The 18227-nt window shown below is 35.6% G+C and overlaps 1 protein-coding gene across 6 annotated transcripts in view; it reads right to left on the minus strand.

The window, feature by feature from the left end:
* RASAL2 (RAS protein activator like 2) overlaps positions 1-18227 on the minus strand; it is a 385368-nt gene that overhangs the window by 78658 nt on the left and 288483 nt on the right. For 5 of the 6 annotated variants that reach the window (XM_060295897.2, XM_060295908.2, XM_060295903.2 and 2 more), the window contains one exon: positions 12638-12744. In XM_060295897.2, coding sequence (XP_060151880.1) covers positions 12638-12744 — 107 coding nt within the window. Of the gene's footprint in view, positions 1-12637; positions 12745-13522; positions 13607-18227 lie in introns of those variants that run through there. The other variant, XM_060295917.2, reaches the window with a different exon arrangement.

Below are 18227 nucleotides of genomic sequence, written 5' to 3' on the forward strand. Positions count from 1 at the left end.
GAAAGAGGGAGGAGAGTGGAAAGAACCTACTGTGCAAGCCAAATAAAATGTACAAAATTTGTTCACGTCCATGGGTGTGGGACCATACAGAGCCACTAAAGGACTTTAACCAAGGGAGAGTCAAGTAATGATCAGATTTAAATTTTAAAGAGACCACTCTGGCAGCAGTGTGAAAGCTAAAGTGGGTGAAGGAGGAATCGGAGGCCAGGAGATGAGTCAAAATCCCCACTGTATTAGGGACCAGCTACATATTTTGAGTGGCTCAGTACAAAATATTAGGGCCCTTGTTCAAAAAGCAGGAAAACAGTGCCGTTAAGTACTAAAATAGAAAATGTTTCCCAACGGTCTCTCTCTCCATCTGCTATGGTATTTTTCATTTGCTATTTAATGTCATGTTCCCTCGGGCGCCAAGGCAAGAAGTGCAGACCTTCACAGATGCCTGGGGCCCTAGCCCACAACTCACTGTGTGGGTGACCCACTGGCTATTAGGTTGCCCCTTCCCAGCTACCAAACCCATGTGCCATGCCCTGGCCCAGGGCAGGGAAGTTGAGCCAGGTTTCTTCCCTTCCCATGGCTGCCACTCCAACTCACTAGGTACCTGGAATTGGGGATGAACAGAGTCTTGCCTCAATTGGGTTGTGGTCTCTGGCCACCTGTCAGACACCAGTGAAGAGGACAGGTAAGGGCAAGGACAGCCCTGCCAAGAGTGCACAGCCTAATCCCTACCTTTCTTATGCTTGTGCACAGGCCCCGTTTGGGTGATAGCTGTGGCTGGGTGAGGCAGAGAGAAGAAGGGAGGCTGGTGGGAAAGTGGGAAATGTAGAATCCAGCCCAGAGAGGCAGTGGGAGGTGGTACTGTGCCTTGGTTCCAAGCCCCTGTACGTGCTCCATTACCCCATTGGACTTCACTTACAAAACACAAATCACAAATCCAAAAATGAATCATTAAGAATTTTGAGATGTCAACCACTGAGCATTAACCTCCATACAGAGGACCTTCCTGAGTGCAGGCCCTGTGCATTGCACTGGTCTCATACTCATGAAGCCAAGCCTGACTCTTAGGTTTTTGGCTCTGGGAAGTGAAGAAATTTGTAGTACTACAAAGTTAGAAATTCAGAGGGAAAAGAGTTTTGGGGAAAAACATAAGTGGGTACAGTTTGGAGCAAGCTAAATTTAAATTACTATGGGACACTGGAACTAGGCATTAGGAGAATACTAACAGAAGACTGTTTAGAAGGCTGTCAAAACAATATCACTTTATATTCCCTGATTTGTGGATCATTAATTACATTGCTATAAAAAGTCATAAAAGCATCCCTCTAATATGAAGATCTCAGCACTAATGAAAGCTAAAAGAGTATTCCGTGCAAATGGAAAAGAAAAGAAAGCTGAGGTAGCAATACTTATATCAGGTAAAATAGACTTTAAAAGAAAGATTGTAGCAAGAGACAAAGAAGGACATTACATAACGATAAAGGGATCAATCTAACGAGAAGATATAACAATTGTAAATACATGTGTACCCAACAGAGGAGCACCTACATACATAAAGCAAATATTAACAAACATAACGGGAGAAACTGACAGTAAGGCACTAATAGTAAGTGACCTTAATACCCCACTTACATCAGTGGACAAATTATCCAGACAGAAAATCAGTAAGGAAACACTGGCCTTAAATGAAACATTAGACGAGACGGAATAATAGGTATATAATGAGAACATTTCATCCAAAAACAGCAGAATGCACATTCTTTTCAGGTGCACATGGAACATTCCCCAGGATAGATTACATGCTAGGTCACAGAACAATTCTCAATAAATTTAAGAAGATTAAAATCACATCAAATATCTTTTCTGCGGTATGACACTAGAAATCAAAAACTAGGGGGAAAAAACTCCAAAAACAGCAGGCTAGTAAACAACCAACAGGTCACCGAAGAAATTAGAGGAAATTAAAAAATACCCGGAGAAAAATGATAAATGAAAACACAGTGATCTAAAATCTAAGGGACACAGTAAAAACAGTTCTAAGAGGGAATTTTATAGTGATACAAGTCTACCTCACAAAACAAGAAAAATCTCAAATAAACAGTCTAACCCTACACCTAAAGGAACTTGAAAAAGAAGGACAGACAAAACTGAAAGTTAGGAGAAGTAAAGAAATAATAAAGATCAGAGTGGAAATAAATAAAATAGAGACTAAAAAGACAATTAAAAAGATCAGTGAAACTAAGAGCTGGTTCTTTGAAAAGATAAAAAAAAATTGATAAACTTAACTCTGCAAGAAAAAAAGAGCTAGGGCTCAAATCAATAACATCAGAAGTGAAAAATGAGAAGTTACAACTGACAGCACAGAAAGACAAAGGATCATAAGAGACTAAGAGGAGCAACTATATGCCAATAAAGTGGACAACCTAGAAGAAATGAACAAATTCCTAGAAACGTACAATCTCCAAGACTGAATCAGGAAGAAATAGAAACTATTAACAGACCTATTACCAGTTACTGATCAATTTATTAAATTATTTATTTTTGGCCATGCTGTGTGGCTTGTGGGATATTAGTTCCCCAACCAGAAACTGAACCTGGGCCCATGGCAGTGAAAGTGCTGAGTTCTAACAACTGGACCAGCAGGGAATTCCTTGAATCAGTAATTTAAAAAACTCCCAATAAACAAAAGTCCAGGATTAGATGGCTTCACAGGTGAATTTTACTAAATATTTAAAGAAGAATTAACACCTATCCTTCTCAAACTACTCCAAAAAGTTGAAGAGAAAGGAATGCTTCCAAACTCAGTCTATGAGGCCAGCATCACCCTGATACCAAAACAAGACAAAGATATCAAAAAAAAAAAAAAGAAAAAGAAAAAAAGAAAGAAAGAAAGGAAGAAAGAAAATTACAGTCCAAGATCACTGATAACACAGATTCAAAAATCCTCAACAAAATATTAGCAAACCAAATCCAACAATACATTAAAAAAATCGCATACCACGATCAAGATGGATTTATCCCAGGGACACAAGAATTTTTCAGTATTTGCAAATCAATCAATGTGATACACCACATTAACAAACTGAAGAATAAAAATCACATGATTATCTCAATAGATGCAAAATAAGCTTTTGACAAATTTCAACATCAATTTATGATAAAAATTCTCCAGGAAGTGGGCACAGTGGGAACATATATCTCAACATAACAAAGGTCATATATGATAGGCCCATAGCTTACATCATACTCAACAGTGAAAAGCTGAAATTATTTCCTCTAAGATCAGGAACAAGACAAGGATGCCCACTCTCGCCACTTTAATTCAACATAGCGTTGGACGTCCTAGCCACAGCAATCATACAAGAAAAAGAAATAAAAAGGAATCCAAACTAGAAAGGAAGAAGTAAAACTGTCACTGTTTGTAGATGACATGATACTATACGTAGAAAATCCTAAAGATACCACCAGAAAACTACTAGAGGTCATCAATGAATTCAGTCAAGTTGCAGGATACAAAATTAATATACAGAAATCTGTTGTATTTCTATACACTATCAACAAACTGTCAGAAAGAGAAATTAAGGAAACAATCCCATTTACAACTGCATCAAAAAGAATAAACCTACCTAAGGAGGTAAACGACCTGTACATGGATGGAAAGAATTAATGTTGTTAAAATGACCATACTATCCAAGGCAATCTACAGATTCAATGTAATACCTATCAAAATACTAAGGATATTTTTCACAGAACTAGAACAAATAACTTTAAAATTTGCATGGAAACATAAAAAACCCTGACTAGCCAAAGTAATCTTGAGAAAGAAGAACAGAGCTGGAGGAATCACACTCCCTGACTTCAGACTATACTACTAAACTACAGTAATCAAAACAGTATGGTACTGGTATAAAAACAGACACACAGATCAATGGAACAGAATATAGAGCCCAGAAATAAACCCATGCTTATGTGGTCAATTAACCTATGACAAAGGAGGCAAGAATATACAATAAGGAAAAGACAACCTTTTCAATAAATGGGAAAACTGAAGAGCTATATGCAAGAGAATCAAACTGGATTACGTTCTCACACCATATATAAAAATAAAATCAAGATGGATTAGAGACCCAGATGTAAGACCTGAAGCCATAAAACTCCTAGAAGAAAATATAGGCAGTATGCTCTTTGACATCAGTCCTAGCAATAGTTTTTTGGAGCTGTCTCCTCAGGCAAGGGAAACAAAAGCAAAAATAAACAAGTGGGACTACAACAAACTTAAAAGTTTTCGCACATCAACAAAAAGACAGTCTACTGAATAGAATAAAATATTTGCAAACAATATATCCAATAAGGGGTTAATATCCAAAATATACAAAGAAGTTATACAACTCATCATCAAAAAAACAAACAAGCTGATTAATAAATGGGTGGAGGACCTGAAGAGAGATTTTTTCCAAAGAAGACATACAGATGGCCAACAGACACCTGAAAAGATGCTCAAGATCACTAATCATCAGGGAAACACAAATCAAGACCACAATGAGATAACACCTCACACCTGTCAGAATGGCTATCATCAAAAAGACAACAAATAAGAAGTGGTGACAAAGAAGTAGAGATATGGGAACCTTTATACACTGTTGGTGGGAATGCAAATTGGTACAACCACTATGGAAAACATTATGGAGGTTCCTCAAAAGATTAAAAGTAGAACTACCATAACAGCCACCAATTCCACTTCCGGGTATTTACCTGAAGGAAACAAAAACATTAATTTGAAAAGACATGCACAGCAATGTTCACTGCAGCATTATTTACAATAGTCAAGATATGGAAACAATCTAAGTATCTATTGATAGATAAATAGATGAAGAAGATGTAGTATGTATGTGTGTGTATGTTTGTGTGTAACACACACATACACTAGACTGTCGGCCATTAAAAAAATAAAACAAAATCTTGCCATTTGTGACAACATGGATGGATCTAGAGGGTATTTTGCTAAGTGAAATAAAGTCAGACAGAGAATGACAAATACAGTATGATCTCACTGCTATGTGGAATGTAAAAACAAAACAAACAAATAAAACAAAATGAAAAACAGACTCATAGATACAGAGAACAGATGGTGGTTGCCAGAGAAGAGAGAGTGAATTAGGAAGGGGATTAAGAGGTACAAACCTCCAGTTATAAAATAAACAAGCCATGTGGATGTAATATATAGGATAAGGAATATGGTGAATAATATTGTAATAACTTTGTATGGGGACAGATTATTAGTAGACTTATCATGGGGACCATTTCATTGTATGCAAATGTCAAATCACTATGCAGTACACCTGAAAAGAACATAATATTGTACATCAACTAGTTTTCAGTTAAAAAATAAGTAAATGATAAACTGAAATACATAGATGTTTAATATAAAACAAACAAACCATTTAAAGATCCAGTGGAGTGGTACTGGCATTGATTATAAAATTAAATGGCCTGATGGTAGGAAGGCACCTCAGGGGTATTACTGTTTACCAGTAATGCTTGTACCTTGTTGACTATAGGTACAGCTAAGAAGTACAAAAATACCTTTCTGTACAGCTAACCCTAGCAAATCAAGAATTTGGCAAGGTTTCCTTTGTATATTTCTAACTTCCTAACTTCTTTGGAAGGAGAAAGCATCTGATATCAGTTATACTTAGTGGTTAACTATATGCTCCCCTAAGTGAGTATTAGCCCTTCAAAACGTTTATCTCTGGTTGTGATATGAAAGTAGTTAAGCCTCTACTTCCCCATTAAAACAGAAGAAAAATATCTTGGCTTTGAGGAGATGGCCTTATAGTACACTATCCTTAAGAAAGAACAATATTTGAGTTCATCCTGTCCTCTCCCTCAAACAGCCCTCTTCTCCTGGACAGGATAAGTTGGAATCTCCACTAGTTAGCACTATTGCAAACCTATTTCTAGGAATAACCATAGATTGAGGAGGTTTTCCATCATTCTTTGATTCTTCCAAGTTTAGGATCTTGGCAATATTCCCTGCCATTCCTGCTCTCTTCCTCCAGGTATTTGCTATCTGCTTTCTATCCTCCTTAAGGGGTTGTATCTATCCTTAATCCTTTTTTCTTTTCTCCAAATTTTACATTTCCTAGGGTGTTTATTGTTAAAAGATTTTAAAATTACACCCGTTTTGATTACAAAATGATTTAGAGGTATAGTTAATATTTAATATCTTCAGACTATAATTTTTCTTTTCAGACATCCCTATGTTTATTATATTATTTTTACCTCTGGTAGTAATATTTTGATAGACACATAATATGAATATGTATTCATATATACATGAATACAAATGTTCTCTTTATTGAAAAGGTATCACTGAAGGGTAATCCTACTATTTTAACTCCATGCAGATGGTCAGGAAAGAGAAGAAAGATGAATAAAGAATCTTTAAGCAGCAGAGGAAAGAACTTTAAGTGTCCTGGAATACAACAGCAATGAGAATATAAAAGTTGAAACAGGATTGTAGCTCAGGTGCTATGAATTCAAATTGAATATTTTACTGCTAAAACAGATTCTTAGGCTGGTCAAAGGCCACTCTGCCACAATAAAGCAAGTATTTTGTAAAATTAGACTGGTCCTCTGAACTGACTGTGGTAAACACTCAGAAGGGCAACTAATATACAACACAGCAACTTGTTTGTGAGCGATAGCATGCCACTGAGAAACTATCACTTGCTAGTTTTTTATGGCAGACTTGAAGGTACAAAAGAAGGCACTGATGTCCACAGGGAATACATTGACTAAGTGGGTTCCTAATACTTTAACCACTCATTTAGACAAATAGTTCTCAACCCTGGTTGCATGTTAGAATCATCTGGAAAGGTTTTAAAAAATACAGAAGACTGGGTTCTAGTCCAGAGATTCTGATTTAACTGGTCTGAGGTGGAGCCCAGGCAGCAGTATTTTTTGAAGTTCCTTAGATGATTTTTGTGTACAGCCAGAGTTGAAAACCACTGGTTTAGACAATGAACACTTTCTGGTCTTTATTAAGTGGGCATGAAGCTTTCTGTCTCTTTGTTTACCTTGGAAAAACAAAGATCTTATTGAGGATTCTATTCAAAACAACGGCTAATACCAACTGAGCCCGATTATCTCAATACTTAAGGAAGGTTGTAACGTTACTTTTTTTTTTTTTTCAGAATTTAACTTAGTCTACATTTATTCCTCTAAAGCTTTACTTTCTTCTAAAAACTATGCAAAGGTTCCATCTTTTGACAGTCTTTTGTACCTAGTATGTCTGATTGGGAATGCTCAGGAGTCACTGTGACAAGAACACAAGGAGGGTTACATAGGAATAGTCGGTTACTGCTTTAGTTCAACTTTGCATTCTGGTTGTCTTGGCATGTATTTTAGTGCCTGAATTCTTTCAGAGCCAAGCTCAAGGCTAATATAAATGAAGCAGCTGCGACTGCATTGTGTTACATTCACAGGGAAGGCCAACTCAGACCATTGTGTTATGGAAATGAAAACACTAAGCGAAGCACCTGGCCCAGTACACAGCAGCTTTCTTTCAGCCAAAGCTAAATTGATGGCAACGTCTAAGGAGAAGTGATACAAAAATCATAAATATCAATAGTCACTTTATAAATAGAATATTAAAGAAAGAAGCCTGTCGCAAAAACTCAGGCAATGTGAAACAAATATATACAATTACAAGATGTTAGCATATTCCCTTTCTGAATTAAATTTAAGTACCTGGATAACTTTTCATTAGTTTACTCATTCCTTTCCAGTCACTCTTGTAACATCATTTAAATGTAGTTTTAACAATATATAAAACATACAATGGATATTTTATTTTAAAATATAGTTTTATATATAGTTTTAACAATATATAAAACATACAATGGATATTTTATTTGTGTTTAAAACACAAATATGACAAAGGCAAAAAGTCTAGCAGGATGTTAAAGAAAAAAATGAAAAATAGTATCTTTAAAAAGAGGCAAAAAACTATTCAAATGACTAAAATTGTTCTTGAAGAATGTAATAGTCAAAATTCAAATCTGCAAAAACATTGCCAGCTTATACGTATATCTGACACCTAAATTGTTCAAAGAAATATCCACAGAGATAAATCATTAAATAAAGAATCCTACCTAGTTTCACTTCCCAACCTAAGTAGAAAGAGTATATACTACATACATAAAATACCATAGCCCTGGATTCCAAATATAAATTAAGATCTCTCTTTGTTGAAGAGAAAAAAAAAAGGTAACTATTTTGCGCAGGTGCCCCTCCTTTACTCCAAATGATCTCTTAGTAGTTATTAAATGGTTTAGTAATGCACTTGACTAGAGACATCATCTGTAATACCAAGAGAGTAAGTGTGAAACATAGTCACTTGATTCAGGTTCTTAGATAACTCATTTATATTTTATCCACTCAACAACTACTTGTTGAGTGTTTCCTATATGCAAGGCTCTGTCGTTAGACATTGGGGTAGCTACAAAGATGACTCTACTCAATGCTCTGCGGTGACCTAAATGGGAAGGAAACCCAAAAAAGAGGGGATATATGTATACGTATAGCTGATTCATTTTGCTGTACAGTAGAAACTACCACAACATTGTAAAGCAACTATACTCCAATTTAAAAAAAAAGTTAAGTAGAAGAGATATTTATTGTCTAATGAGGCACACAGACCTACAAACAAATAACTGCAATTGGAATTAAGGTGAAGAGATATGGAATCAGAGTGGAGGAAGAACTGAATAACTACCCTGCAGATTTCTGCTTTTCTTATGCCTATGATTAGCTATAAGTACAAATACATTTAAACATTCCCAAAAGCTGAGACCTTAACTTAACCTATAGGTTCAGTGGCCATGACTTCCTTGTTTCATTTCTTACATTCTTATTTTTAAACTTATTGACTCTGCTGTCTATCTGCATAAAGATGGATTAGACTAAGTAAGGAATATACATGAATATACTACTTACTAGTTATCCATTTTAAGTTTAGAAAATATAAGTTTGGGGGAATAAGGAAGATATACAAAGATATATATCCTTTCTGCCTTATCTAGCAGCAGTCAGCAGGATACAAACAACTCTTATCCATTGGCTTCTGGGGATCTCTCAAAGGCTAACCACTACTCTAGAACTACAAGCAGTGTCAGCTGATAGCCAGGGGTGGGTGCTGGACTGGCCTATTGAATGATAGCCCCTTACCTATCACCCTGAGTTCAGATAGTAATAGCAAGAAGAGTCACTTAGGTTAGAGTCAAGTAATTTACCAGTATGTCCCAGTATTTATATAACTTGGTTTAGCTTTTAAGCCAAGACAAATATTTCAATTAAACCAATCTTTAATGCTTTAGTGGCCAGCAAAATTTAGTTAAGCTTGACAAACAAACCCGCTCACAGTCTTGCCCCAACCTACCTCTCCATCCTCTCTCTAGCCATTTTTGCCTACATGCTTTTCAATTCCTGCCTCGAAAAGCAGGAAATGCTTTCCCATATTCCCTTGAAGCGTGAGTCACCTTATGAAGTGTGTCTTTCCAAAATGCTATTCCCTCAAGATGGAATACTCTCCTTCCCCTCTCAACTATTTTCATTCAGCCTTTGAAACGCAGCTGAAATACTGGCTCCTTGACAAAGCCTTAGCTTACACAGTGCATTGTTAAAAACCAGTGTCACCATGCTCATCTACCTCCTTACGAATCTGGTCATTTTTCTGTCTCTTGCTACTAGACTATAAGTTCTCTTGTATGGAAATTCTGTTGTGTTCATTTCTGTTTCCCCAGTACCAAGTAGAGTGCCAAGAAAGCATCAATAGTCTCATCAATATCAATTGGTGAATCACCAATACTTTGCCCAAAGTAAGCATTCATTAAGTGTGTCACTGTCAAGAATTTCCATCAAGACTTGTTAAAAATCTATTTCATCTGCCCTCAGGAAGCCTGAAAATAGATCTAGGAAGAATAAGGCCCTTTTGGAGAGTCCACAACTAGCTCCTTTTTGGGTCCTCCTGATGGGTAGTGAACCTGCTGTTCACCACAGCAAAGACACCTGAGTCTTTGAACTACAAGTACTTGTGCTTAAATCTCACCCCTGCCCCTTCATAAAGTTAACATGAAAATGATCTTTGAGGTACTATATAAGTAACTAAAAGTTAAGTATCTCAGTTAGGTTCCTTTTTGTACTGCTTTCCCATATTCAGAAAGTCTTTTGTGATATTTATTACAAAAATATTTTGTGTTGATCTGAAACTAGACATACTTCTTCTGGCAATACATTTAAGTGATGTAAGTCACATTAGCTATTGGTATCATATGGAGATTTAAAAAATACAATGTACTTCCACAGACATCCAAGTACTGCAGTGCCTCATTTAGCCAGCATATTTTGGTTTCTCTTAAAAGAATATAAATTATTTATCTAGCATTATCAAGGAGTGAGGAACTTCACAAACTAGATTTTTCGGAATAGCAATTTTTATAAAGCTTCACATATCTTTAAGATTTTAAATATTCTCAATGGATATATATCACACAATATTACACAGTTTCCAGTTTTAAAAAACAGCCTGGTACAAACAATATAATCTCACTTTTCCTTGATGATTCAGGACTATTATTATCAATGTCAATTACTACACTATGCACCATCCATCCTGTAATACGATGGTACCCTTAAGGACTATCAATAAGTATAAGGCTATCTGCCTTTATCCTAAATGAATTCAGATTGTTTTTATGACTCCTTGTTTTTCATTTTCTCTGCCTCCTCCCTCTACTCACTGACATTTTTTTTTTTTGCCATTAAAAAAAAATTGCAGTCAGTGTGTTTGCATGGTTATTTTTCCAAACAATTGTCTAGATGAAGGCTTATGAATGGCTAAATTCTACTAGAGAGCTAAGTGCATGGGCTTTGTGACTGCAATTTGCTAATCAGGAGACCCTTCTTTCCCTCAGTATTTCTAAATCCATGACGTGGCCGAGATTGTAAAAAGAATAACAAATGAGGGAATTCCCTGGCGGTCCAGTGCTTAGGACTCAGCGTTCTCACTGCCGGGACCTGGGTTCGATCCCTGAGTAAGTGGTCTGTGAGTAGTGCTAGTCTTCATGTATATGCACCATTGGTTTATTACTTTTACTCAAAAATAATTAGCCTTATTATTAAGGTAAACCTTAAATTAGCTGTCAATTTATTGGTTAAATATAAATGAAAATTGTTATTTCTAATTAATTCAAATTTTAAAAGGCCAGTCATGAACTTCAGATTCAATATAGGAAGTATTTCAAAGTTACCACATTGCAGAGGAATATTCTTCTTCAGCTACTGATGTTGAAAAAAAAAAAAAATTAAGTATTCACCATTCTATTCTAGCATGACAGTAGTAAAAATTCAAATTCTAACTCAAACCTTTTCACCAAACTCTTTATATAGATAGTTAGTTTCACTATATTTGATTGGTTTCATCAGGAAAATAAGAAGGGGAAGGGAGAGAAAAGATGCTTTTTTCATTCATGAAAACAAATTTTAAATAGATAGTTATGTCTATTAGAATAAAGAAATTTAGTAAAAGGCATGAAATCCAGTATTTTAAAACTCCTGTCACGATTTGGTTAGAATATTAATCCAACACTTGCTTGTGGTCTTTAAAAATGAGAAGATTTGTAAAAATTTGAAAGGTGTCACAATAATAGATATTCACAAACTCTACAAGGCACCTAGATATAACAAGGGGAAATCTTGCTTCTCAGGATTAATGTAAAATAAAACATTCACTTTGGTTAATTTACAAGTGAATGCCAGCTTTATATCTCAAAATACCAGTTCTACTTAAAAGGTCATCCTAACTTTAAAAACTTGTATTGGAATAAAGAACACAACGTATTAACTTGGCTGAATTAAAAGAAAAAAAATCCTTTTTTTCCCAATAGAAAAGGCTATTTCTACTTTATACTGATTTCCAGTGTACCTATAATAATGACTAACTTCACAGATGTAACTCTTTTCAAGTTTAAAAGTAATTAATTTTAATAAAATGATATGAATAGAAAGTAAGTATATTTCTTATTCAATAAACAAAGAAAATGGATGAATTAAAATCTAGGCTACTCCAAGTTATATCAAAGAGGTCCAAATTGCAACTGGTAGTCACCTGACCTGATCACTTACAGACTTTCCATCTCAGCGTTCCTTCATATTTAATATTGATTCTCAGTACTGCCTAGTCAGTTTAAGGAGTATTTTTAACTGGAATATTTCTTCCAGGGTATTTCTTAAGCACTTATATAGTCATCTAAAAGATGGCTTAAGCAAAGCATAGGCCAGGTTTCAGGATTAGAACTAACAACTGTCTAATTTTCTAATCTAATTTTCTGATTTTTCTGCTCTGCAACTTTATGAGTCTCACCATTCTCTGCTTAGGCTCCATCACTAAAAACACTATACGCCGTCCTTTAAAAAAAAAAAATTCCTACCAGCATCTTCATAAAATTGTGATAGGTTTTAGTTAGTAACTTGATAAAGAAATTCTTGAAGAACAAAATGTTTTGATTTCTTAGCAACTGTCTCTAACTCTAAAAAGAAAGGAGAAAAGTAAAGTAATCTTTTAGAGAAAAGAAACACTTACTGGTACTTTGAAGGGTGAGGTATTTGCAGTATCCATAGAGTTGGGTTTCTCTGATGTACTGGTCCCTGAGATACTCCGTCTGCGGGGGGACCTTTCTGCTGGCACCTCTGGAAAAGAAAAAAAGAACATCATAAAAAACCCAAATTTAGGATCTTTCGCTAACCTGTAAAATTATTGATTTTTTTCTCACAAAAAATCAGTCTGCTTTAAAGATACATTACATTCTATCTCTACATAATTTGTTTCTTTATCTCTAAAGAGATATTATTGAGACACTAGGGAGACTTGGTCACTGTTAAGAATCTGCTTTACTGTGACAGCTTATATCTTTATGCACATATAAAAAGTAATTTCCTCTGAGCTATGTTTAATATCTCTAAGTTCACTTAATATTTGCATCTCAGTATATGAATCTACTTCTCTATGTCAGCAATATAGGAGTTAATATAATCCAGTGAAATTTTTTCATATTCTTGTGAACAAATTTTGCCTAGTGAACATGATTTGATGGTGTCTGCACAAAGGTCAAAGTTCAGTTCTGTGCAGATAAGATGATTCACTAGCCTGCAGCCAAAGGTCCATGAGAAGACTAAAAGCTGCTGCTAGGATAAAATAACATATATGCCTATGCTGATATAAAAATAGATCAGCTTCTCCTTGTTCTGGCAATATGACCTCACTAAGATCTTACTCTGGAATCCTAAATCTGTTCAAACTGACCTAACAAGCTTCAGATTTTGCAGATGATGTGGTATTCTCCAATTTAATTACTATACACTATATTAAGGTTACATTAAAAATTTTTATAGAGTGATATACATATATATGCATATATATATGCACATAAACACGCACACACAGATGATAGATATATACATATTATACCTTTATCACAACTGCTTCCCATCTCCACTTCAACTGACAGACATAGGAATCCAGCTTCTCAGATAACATTAGATAATCTCAACATGGACAAGGGAAAAAAAAAACACATCCTAAAAAGAGTATTCTGTGTTATCTTCCAGATCTTAAAAAATAAGGAGTAAATCGTGACTCCGGAGACTGACATTTTGATTCCTGCTGTTCTCCCTTTAAAAGATAGATGCAGTTTAAACTTCCATTTCTGGCCTCCTGGCCCCTGAGATCCGTGCTACTTCCACTTAAGAGAAAGCGTTTTTTCTCGCTCCCTCCCTGTGTCTTGCTCTTCCCCCTCCCTCTCTACAGCTTGCAGAGAGAGCAAGCGAGAAAGCAACACACAGGACTGCAGCTATTCAATCAATTGTTCCGACTGCACATCCTCATTAGTTACTTTCAGGCTATTAGCAGACGCCCAACCACTGCCTCCCCTCAGTTACAGCAAATTTCACAGTATTACACTAATCTGCAGAAGAAAAAACATTTCCTGAAATTTATATTCATCTAGTGCCAAAAGGACACCATTTTACACAGACCCAGTAATACACACAAATCAATCCCTCCTATGAAAATCCAGTTGGGAGTGCTTACCCTATTACTATCTTTGCGTGCTGGACACTGATTTTCTTCCGTGACTAAACATTTCTTCACTGTGACATCCTGACCAGTAAGACATAAGCCAAATCACAACATGCCTAATGACCGAGAGGTTGACAACACAGCATCTTAAATGCATGCAGTACAAGGAAGTTCCATGCTATTACTGTGTTTTAAAATTATGACCAATAACTGCCTCTCAACTTCTCTCTAACCATCTGTGGTTAAATGAGCCTTAATGTACAAAGCCATTTTCAGAATTAGGCACACATGAATTCTACTGCACATTTCTAAAAAATGGTACTATAATTAAAATTCATAGGAATGGCACAAAGCACTGAATTTAAACAAATCAGTTTGTCAGAGCACACTGAACAACAAGACCTTCAGACTCCAGGAAGATGACTTTAAAGGGTGATTATCTAAGTCAGGCAATTCTATATGGGGGGCAGGCAGGTGGGGATAGGGGCTGTTGAAGGTAGAAGGAGATCTCATCTTTCGTCTGATAATTACTGATCATTAGAAGATACATGAGATTGAATATTATAATATAATATATTTTAATCTCTGAATAATTGATGGAGAAACCATATTGGGAGAAAAATAAGTTCCATTAGCAAGGATAAAATGATCTAGTAAACAGTTTTCCTTAATTTGCAATGTTCTGGCTAAGGAAGGAAAAGAAACTTATCTCCTTACTGTCTTCCAAACATCTAATTTTAGTTTTCAGGCATATGAACTCATTACGTAAATATATTTCAGTGCTTTTAGCTATTTGAAATTATTTTGGCTATAATGAGCAACCACATTTCAAACCCTAACAATATGTTCTTTGTTATACTTATCTTTAGATTCTCTTTCTGTATCATGAAAAAAAAAATCACAACTCTGATGTAGCTTAAAGAGTGTCACTGGGGGCTTTCCTGGTGGCGCAGTGGTTGAGAGTCCGCCTGCTGATGCAGGGGACACGGGTTCGTGCTCCGGTCCGGGAAGATCCCACATGCCGCAGAGCGGCTAGGCCCGTAAGCCATGGCCACTGAGCCTGCACGTCTGGAGCCTGTGCTCCGCAACGGGAGAGGTCACAATAGTGAGAGGCCCGTGTACCGCAAAAAAAAAAAAAAAGAATGTCACTGGGTTCAAAAAGAAGAAATTAAATTATTTTTGAAGTTTGAACAACTGCCATTAAAGAGGGAAAAGCAAGGAAACAAAATAAGCTAAATCAACTAATGATAAGAGGAGGAAGTCTACACTTCTTGAGTTTCCCAGCCCTCACATCAGTGCAACTTATCTGCTGATGTCTTTGAATGTTAGGGTTGCTTAGTTTTCAGAAGATTCATAACTATTTGAAAGCTGAGAGAAGAACATATACCCAAAGAACTAATGACCACTTAGAAACAGGGGAGCAGCATCAGGAAGAGCAGAATTAACAACTCGCTGGATTAGTCACAGGCTGGCCTGCATGTTAAACTCGTCCAGCTACCTTTGACTTTAAAGCTTCAAGCAAAAAGGAAAGCTGCTACTATGCTCTTAAAGCTACATTTCTGCTGATTTGGATGGAAAATCTATACCAGTCCCAGTAGACCAAAATTAGGCAGCTTTCTATCCTACCCGGCCCATTCTACATACTACTGCATTATTTTCACTTGCTGTAAAAATTGATATTCTTTTCATAGTCACAGTATTAAATTATAGTCATTTTAAAATATGCTCTCTCTCTAAGACAAGAGGCATATGATATTGTTTCGGTAGATAAAGGTCTAAAACTAATTTGTTCACTTTCTCACCCTCTAAAAATAATATTTTTCATCTTCAGATTGAAAGGCAAAAAAAGTTATAAAAAGTCCAGTTAAGTTTTAAATTTATCTCTTCATTTCCTTTGCCATTGGGTATGAACTGAGATGAGGTGACAACTTATAATAATGAGAGATAACCTCCAATACAGCTCCACATAGGATGATGTATTGAACAAAGAGAACATCTGGGTGCTTTTCTTAGCAGCTCTACCAACTATCTGTGTGATTACGTGTAAGCCATTTCAACCTTTCCTGCTCTGGTCTGCATTAATAAACTGGGTTATTCAGACCAACCAGAGATGAAGACAAGATGAATCAGTTTATATGCTTTGACCCAAAATTAGCTTTTTGGAAGAATGGGGCTCTCTAAATCCAAAATACATTATTACAATGTCATTTCCTCAAAATACACATTTTCTTCTATGTCAGTGTGCTTTGTTTTAAAAGTGTGGCAAAGTAATTGACAACTAGATAATTATAAGGGCAAAGGCACTTTTGGTGGAAGATGTGCCTATCTGACAAACAGAACTCAATTCTGCCTTTCAGACCTAATAGTGTGTTCATGGCCTTTAGTTTATTTATAATGAAGTCAATGTAACAAATGGTGTTTCAGGGAGGGAAAAAGAAGAGGACAGAGAAAGGGAGATGAGTAGGAACAATAATTTCACTACAGTAACTATAGTGAATAGGTAGATAGATGCATTGAGAAGGTGAGTGAGAGCCAATACTTAAGGAAGTGAAGAGGTCAGGCTTGTAGATTTATCAGGGAGGGAGGCTGCAGACAGAGGGAGAACAATACAGAGCTTCTAGGGTAAAGTGCAGCTGGGAGGCCAGTGGGGCTGCTGTCGGTAAGTGGGGACAAATAATAGCAGAAGGCCTAAGAGGAATTAGGGCAGGCGTGCTCAGATCATGTAGGCTTTGTAGGCCTACACATAAGGACTTGGCTTTTTACTCTGAAAGAAAAACCACCTGGTGAAATGCACTTCATCCAAAGGTACAAGTCACAAAGAAATACTATGGAGAGACACTTACTGGCACTTTCTTATTTATTTTTTTTTTTTTTAGGATTTTGAATAATGAATGTGATTGAAATGATTCTAGAATATTATTATGCTTGGAAAGAGAGTAAGGAAAATGCTTATATTAACTGAGGGTTAGGTTCTAAAAGCCTCTACAAATAAATGAGAAAAGTATCTATTATGTAATGTCATTATGATAAAATATCTATAAATATCAACTATATTTACTTTTTGTTCAGTCACATTTAACCAAATTTCATATACTGTCATGTCATACATGCATATACTTAACATAAACAACATAGCTAAAACTGTCATGAATTCTGATAATGTCTATTACTTAGAGTAAGTTACAATGGTTTTTTTTTGAAGTAGAGGAGATGATTCAAAAATACGTTTTTTTTAGGAGAAAAAGATGTACTTCAAAATTATTTAAGTACCTCTTTTGTGAATAATTTGTCTAAGGCAGAAATATTTTTCTATTTTTATGATAATTTGAGTTAATGTTAAATGCTTGTTATGTGCTAACCACTGGGTCTAGTATCTCTTACTTAGTTCTTGTGGTAGCCCCTGAGGTAGTAGCAATTTATTACTCTCTTAGATGAAGGTGGAGGCAAAATCTAAAGAAGAGAATAACCTTACCAATGCGAAAGTAATTTCAGAAAATTCAAAACAAATGATAAACAGACCGAAGAAAGATATTTATAAAGTTTCGATTTGGTAGACAATGATGTAAGGAACCAAAATATCCTCCTTACAGCAAAATTCTCTAGTTATGACAGACCAGAAAAACATTACATGTTCACAGATGCAGTCAGATGGCATATACAGTATGTCTAAATACTTCACATTAACAGCAATCCAAGCCAATTCCTAGTAATTTTGTGTATAGAATTATAAAACATCAATGAATGTGAATGCTCTGTCAATTATAATTATTCACAGGCCCCATTAATATTTTTGACATTATATTTAGGAAACAAGTTCTCTATTGTTATCAAAAGGAAATTCTTTAGTTCACTTCAAAAACCGTTTCAAAAATCAAAAACATTTCAACAAAGCATGATAAAAAATTAAATACACACCAGAATGTTTGGTCACCCATTCAAGTCACTGGAATTTCAATGTGTATAGTGTTGCTGTGAATGAATCCACTTCGCTATCATCTATTTTCCCTTATATTGCAAAAATGATGACAAAATAGGATGTGATAAGTCCATGGCTCAAGTTATTAATGAATGAGTTAATAAGCAAATAACTTATTTC

The sequence above is a fragment of the Globicephala melas genome, chromosome 1, assembly GCF_963455315.2.
Source record: "Globicephala melas chromosome 1, mGloMel1.2, whole genome shotgun sequence".
In the NCBI taxonomy this organism is placed as follows: Eukaryota; Metazoa; Chordata; class Mammalia; order Artiodactyla; family Delphinidae; genus Globicephala; species Globicephala melas.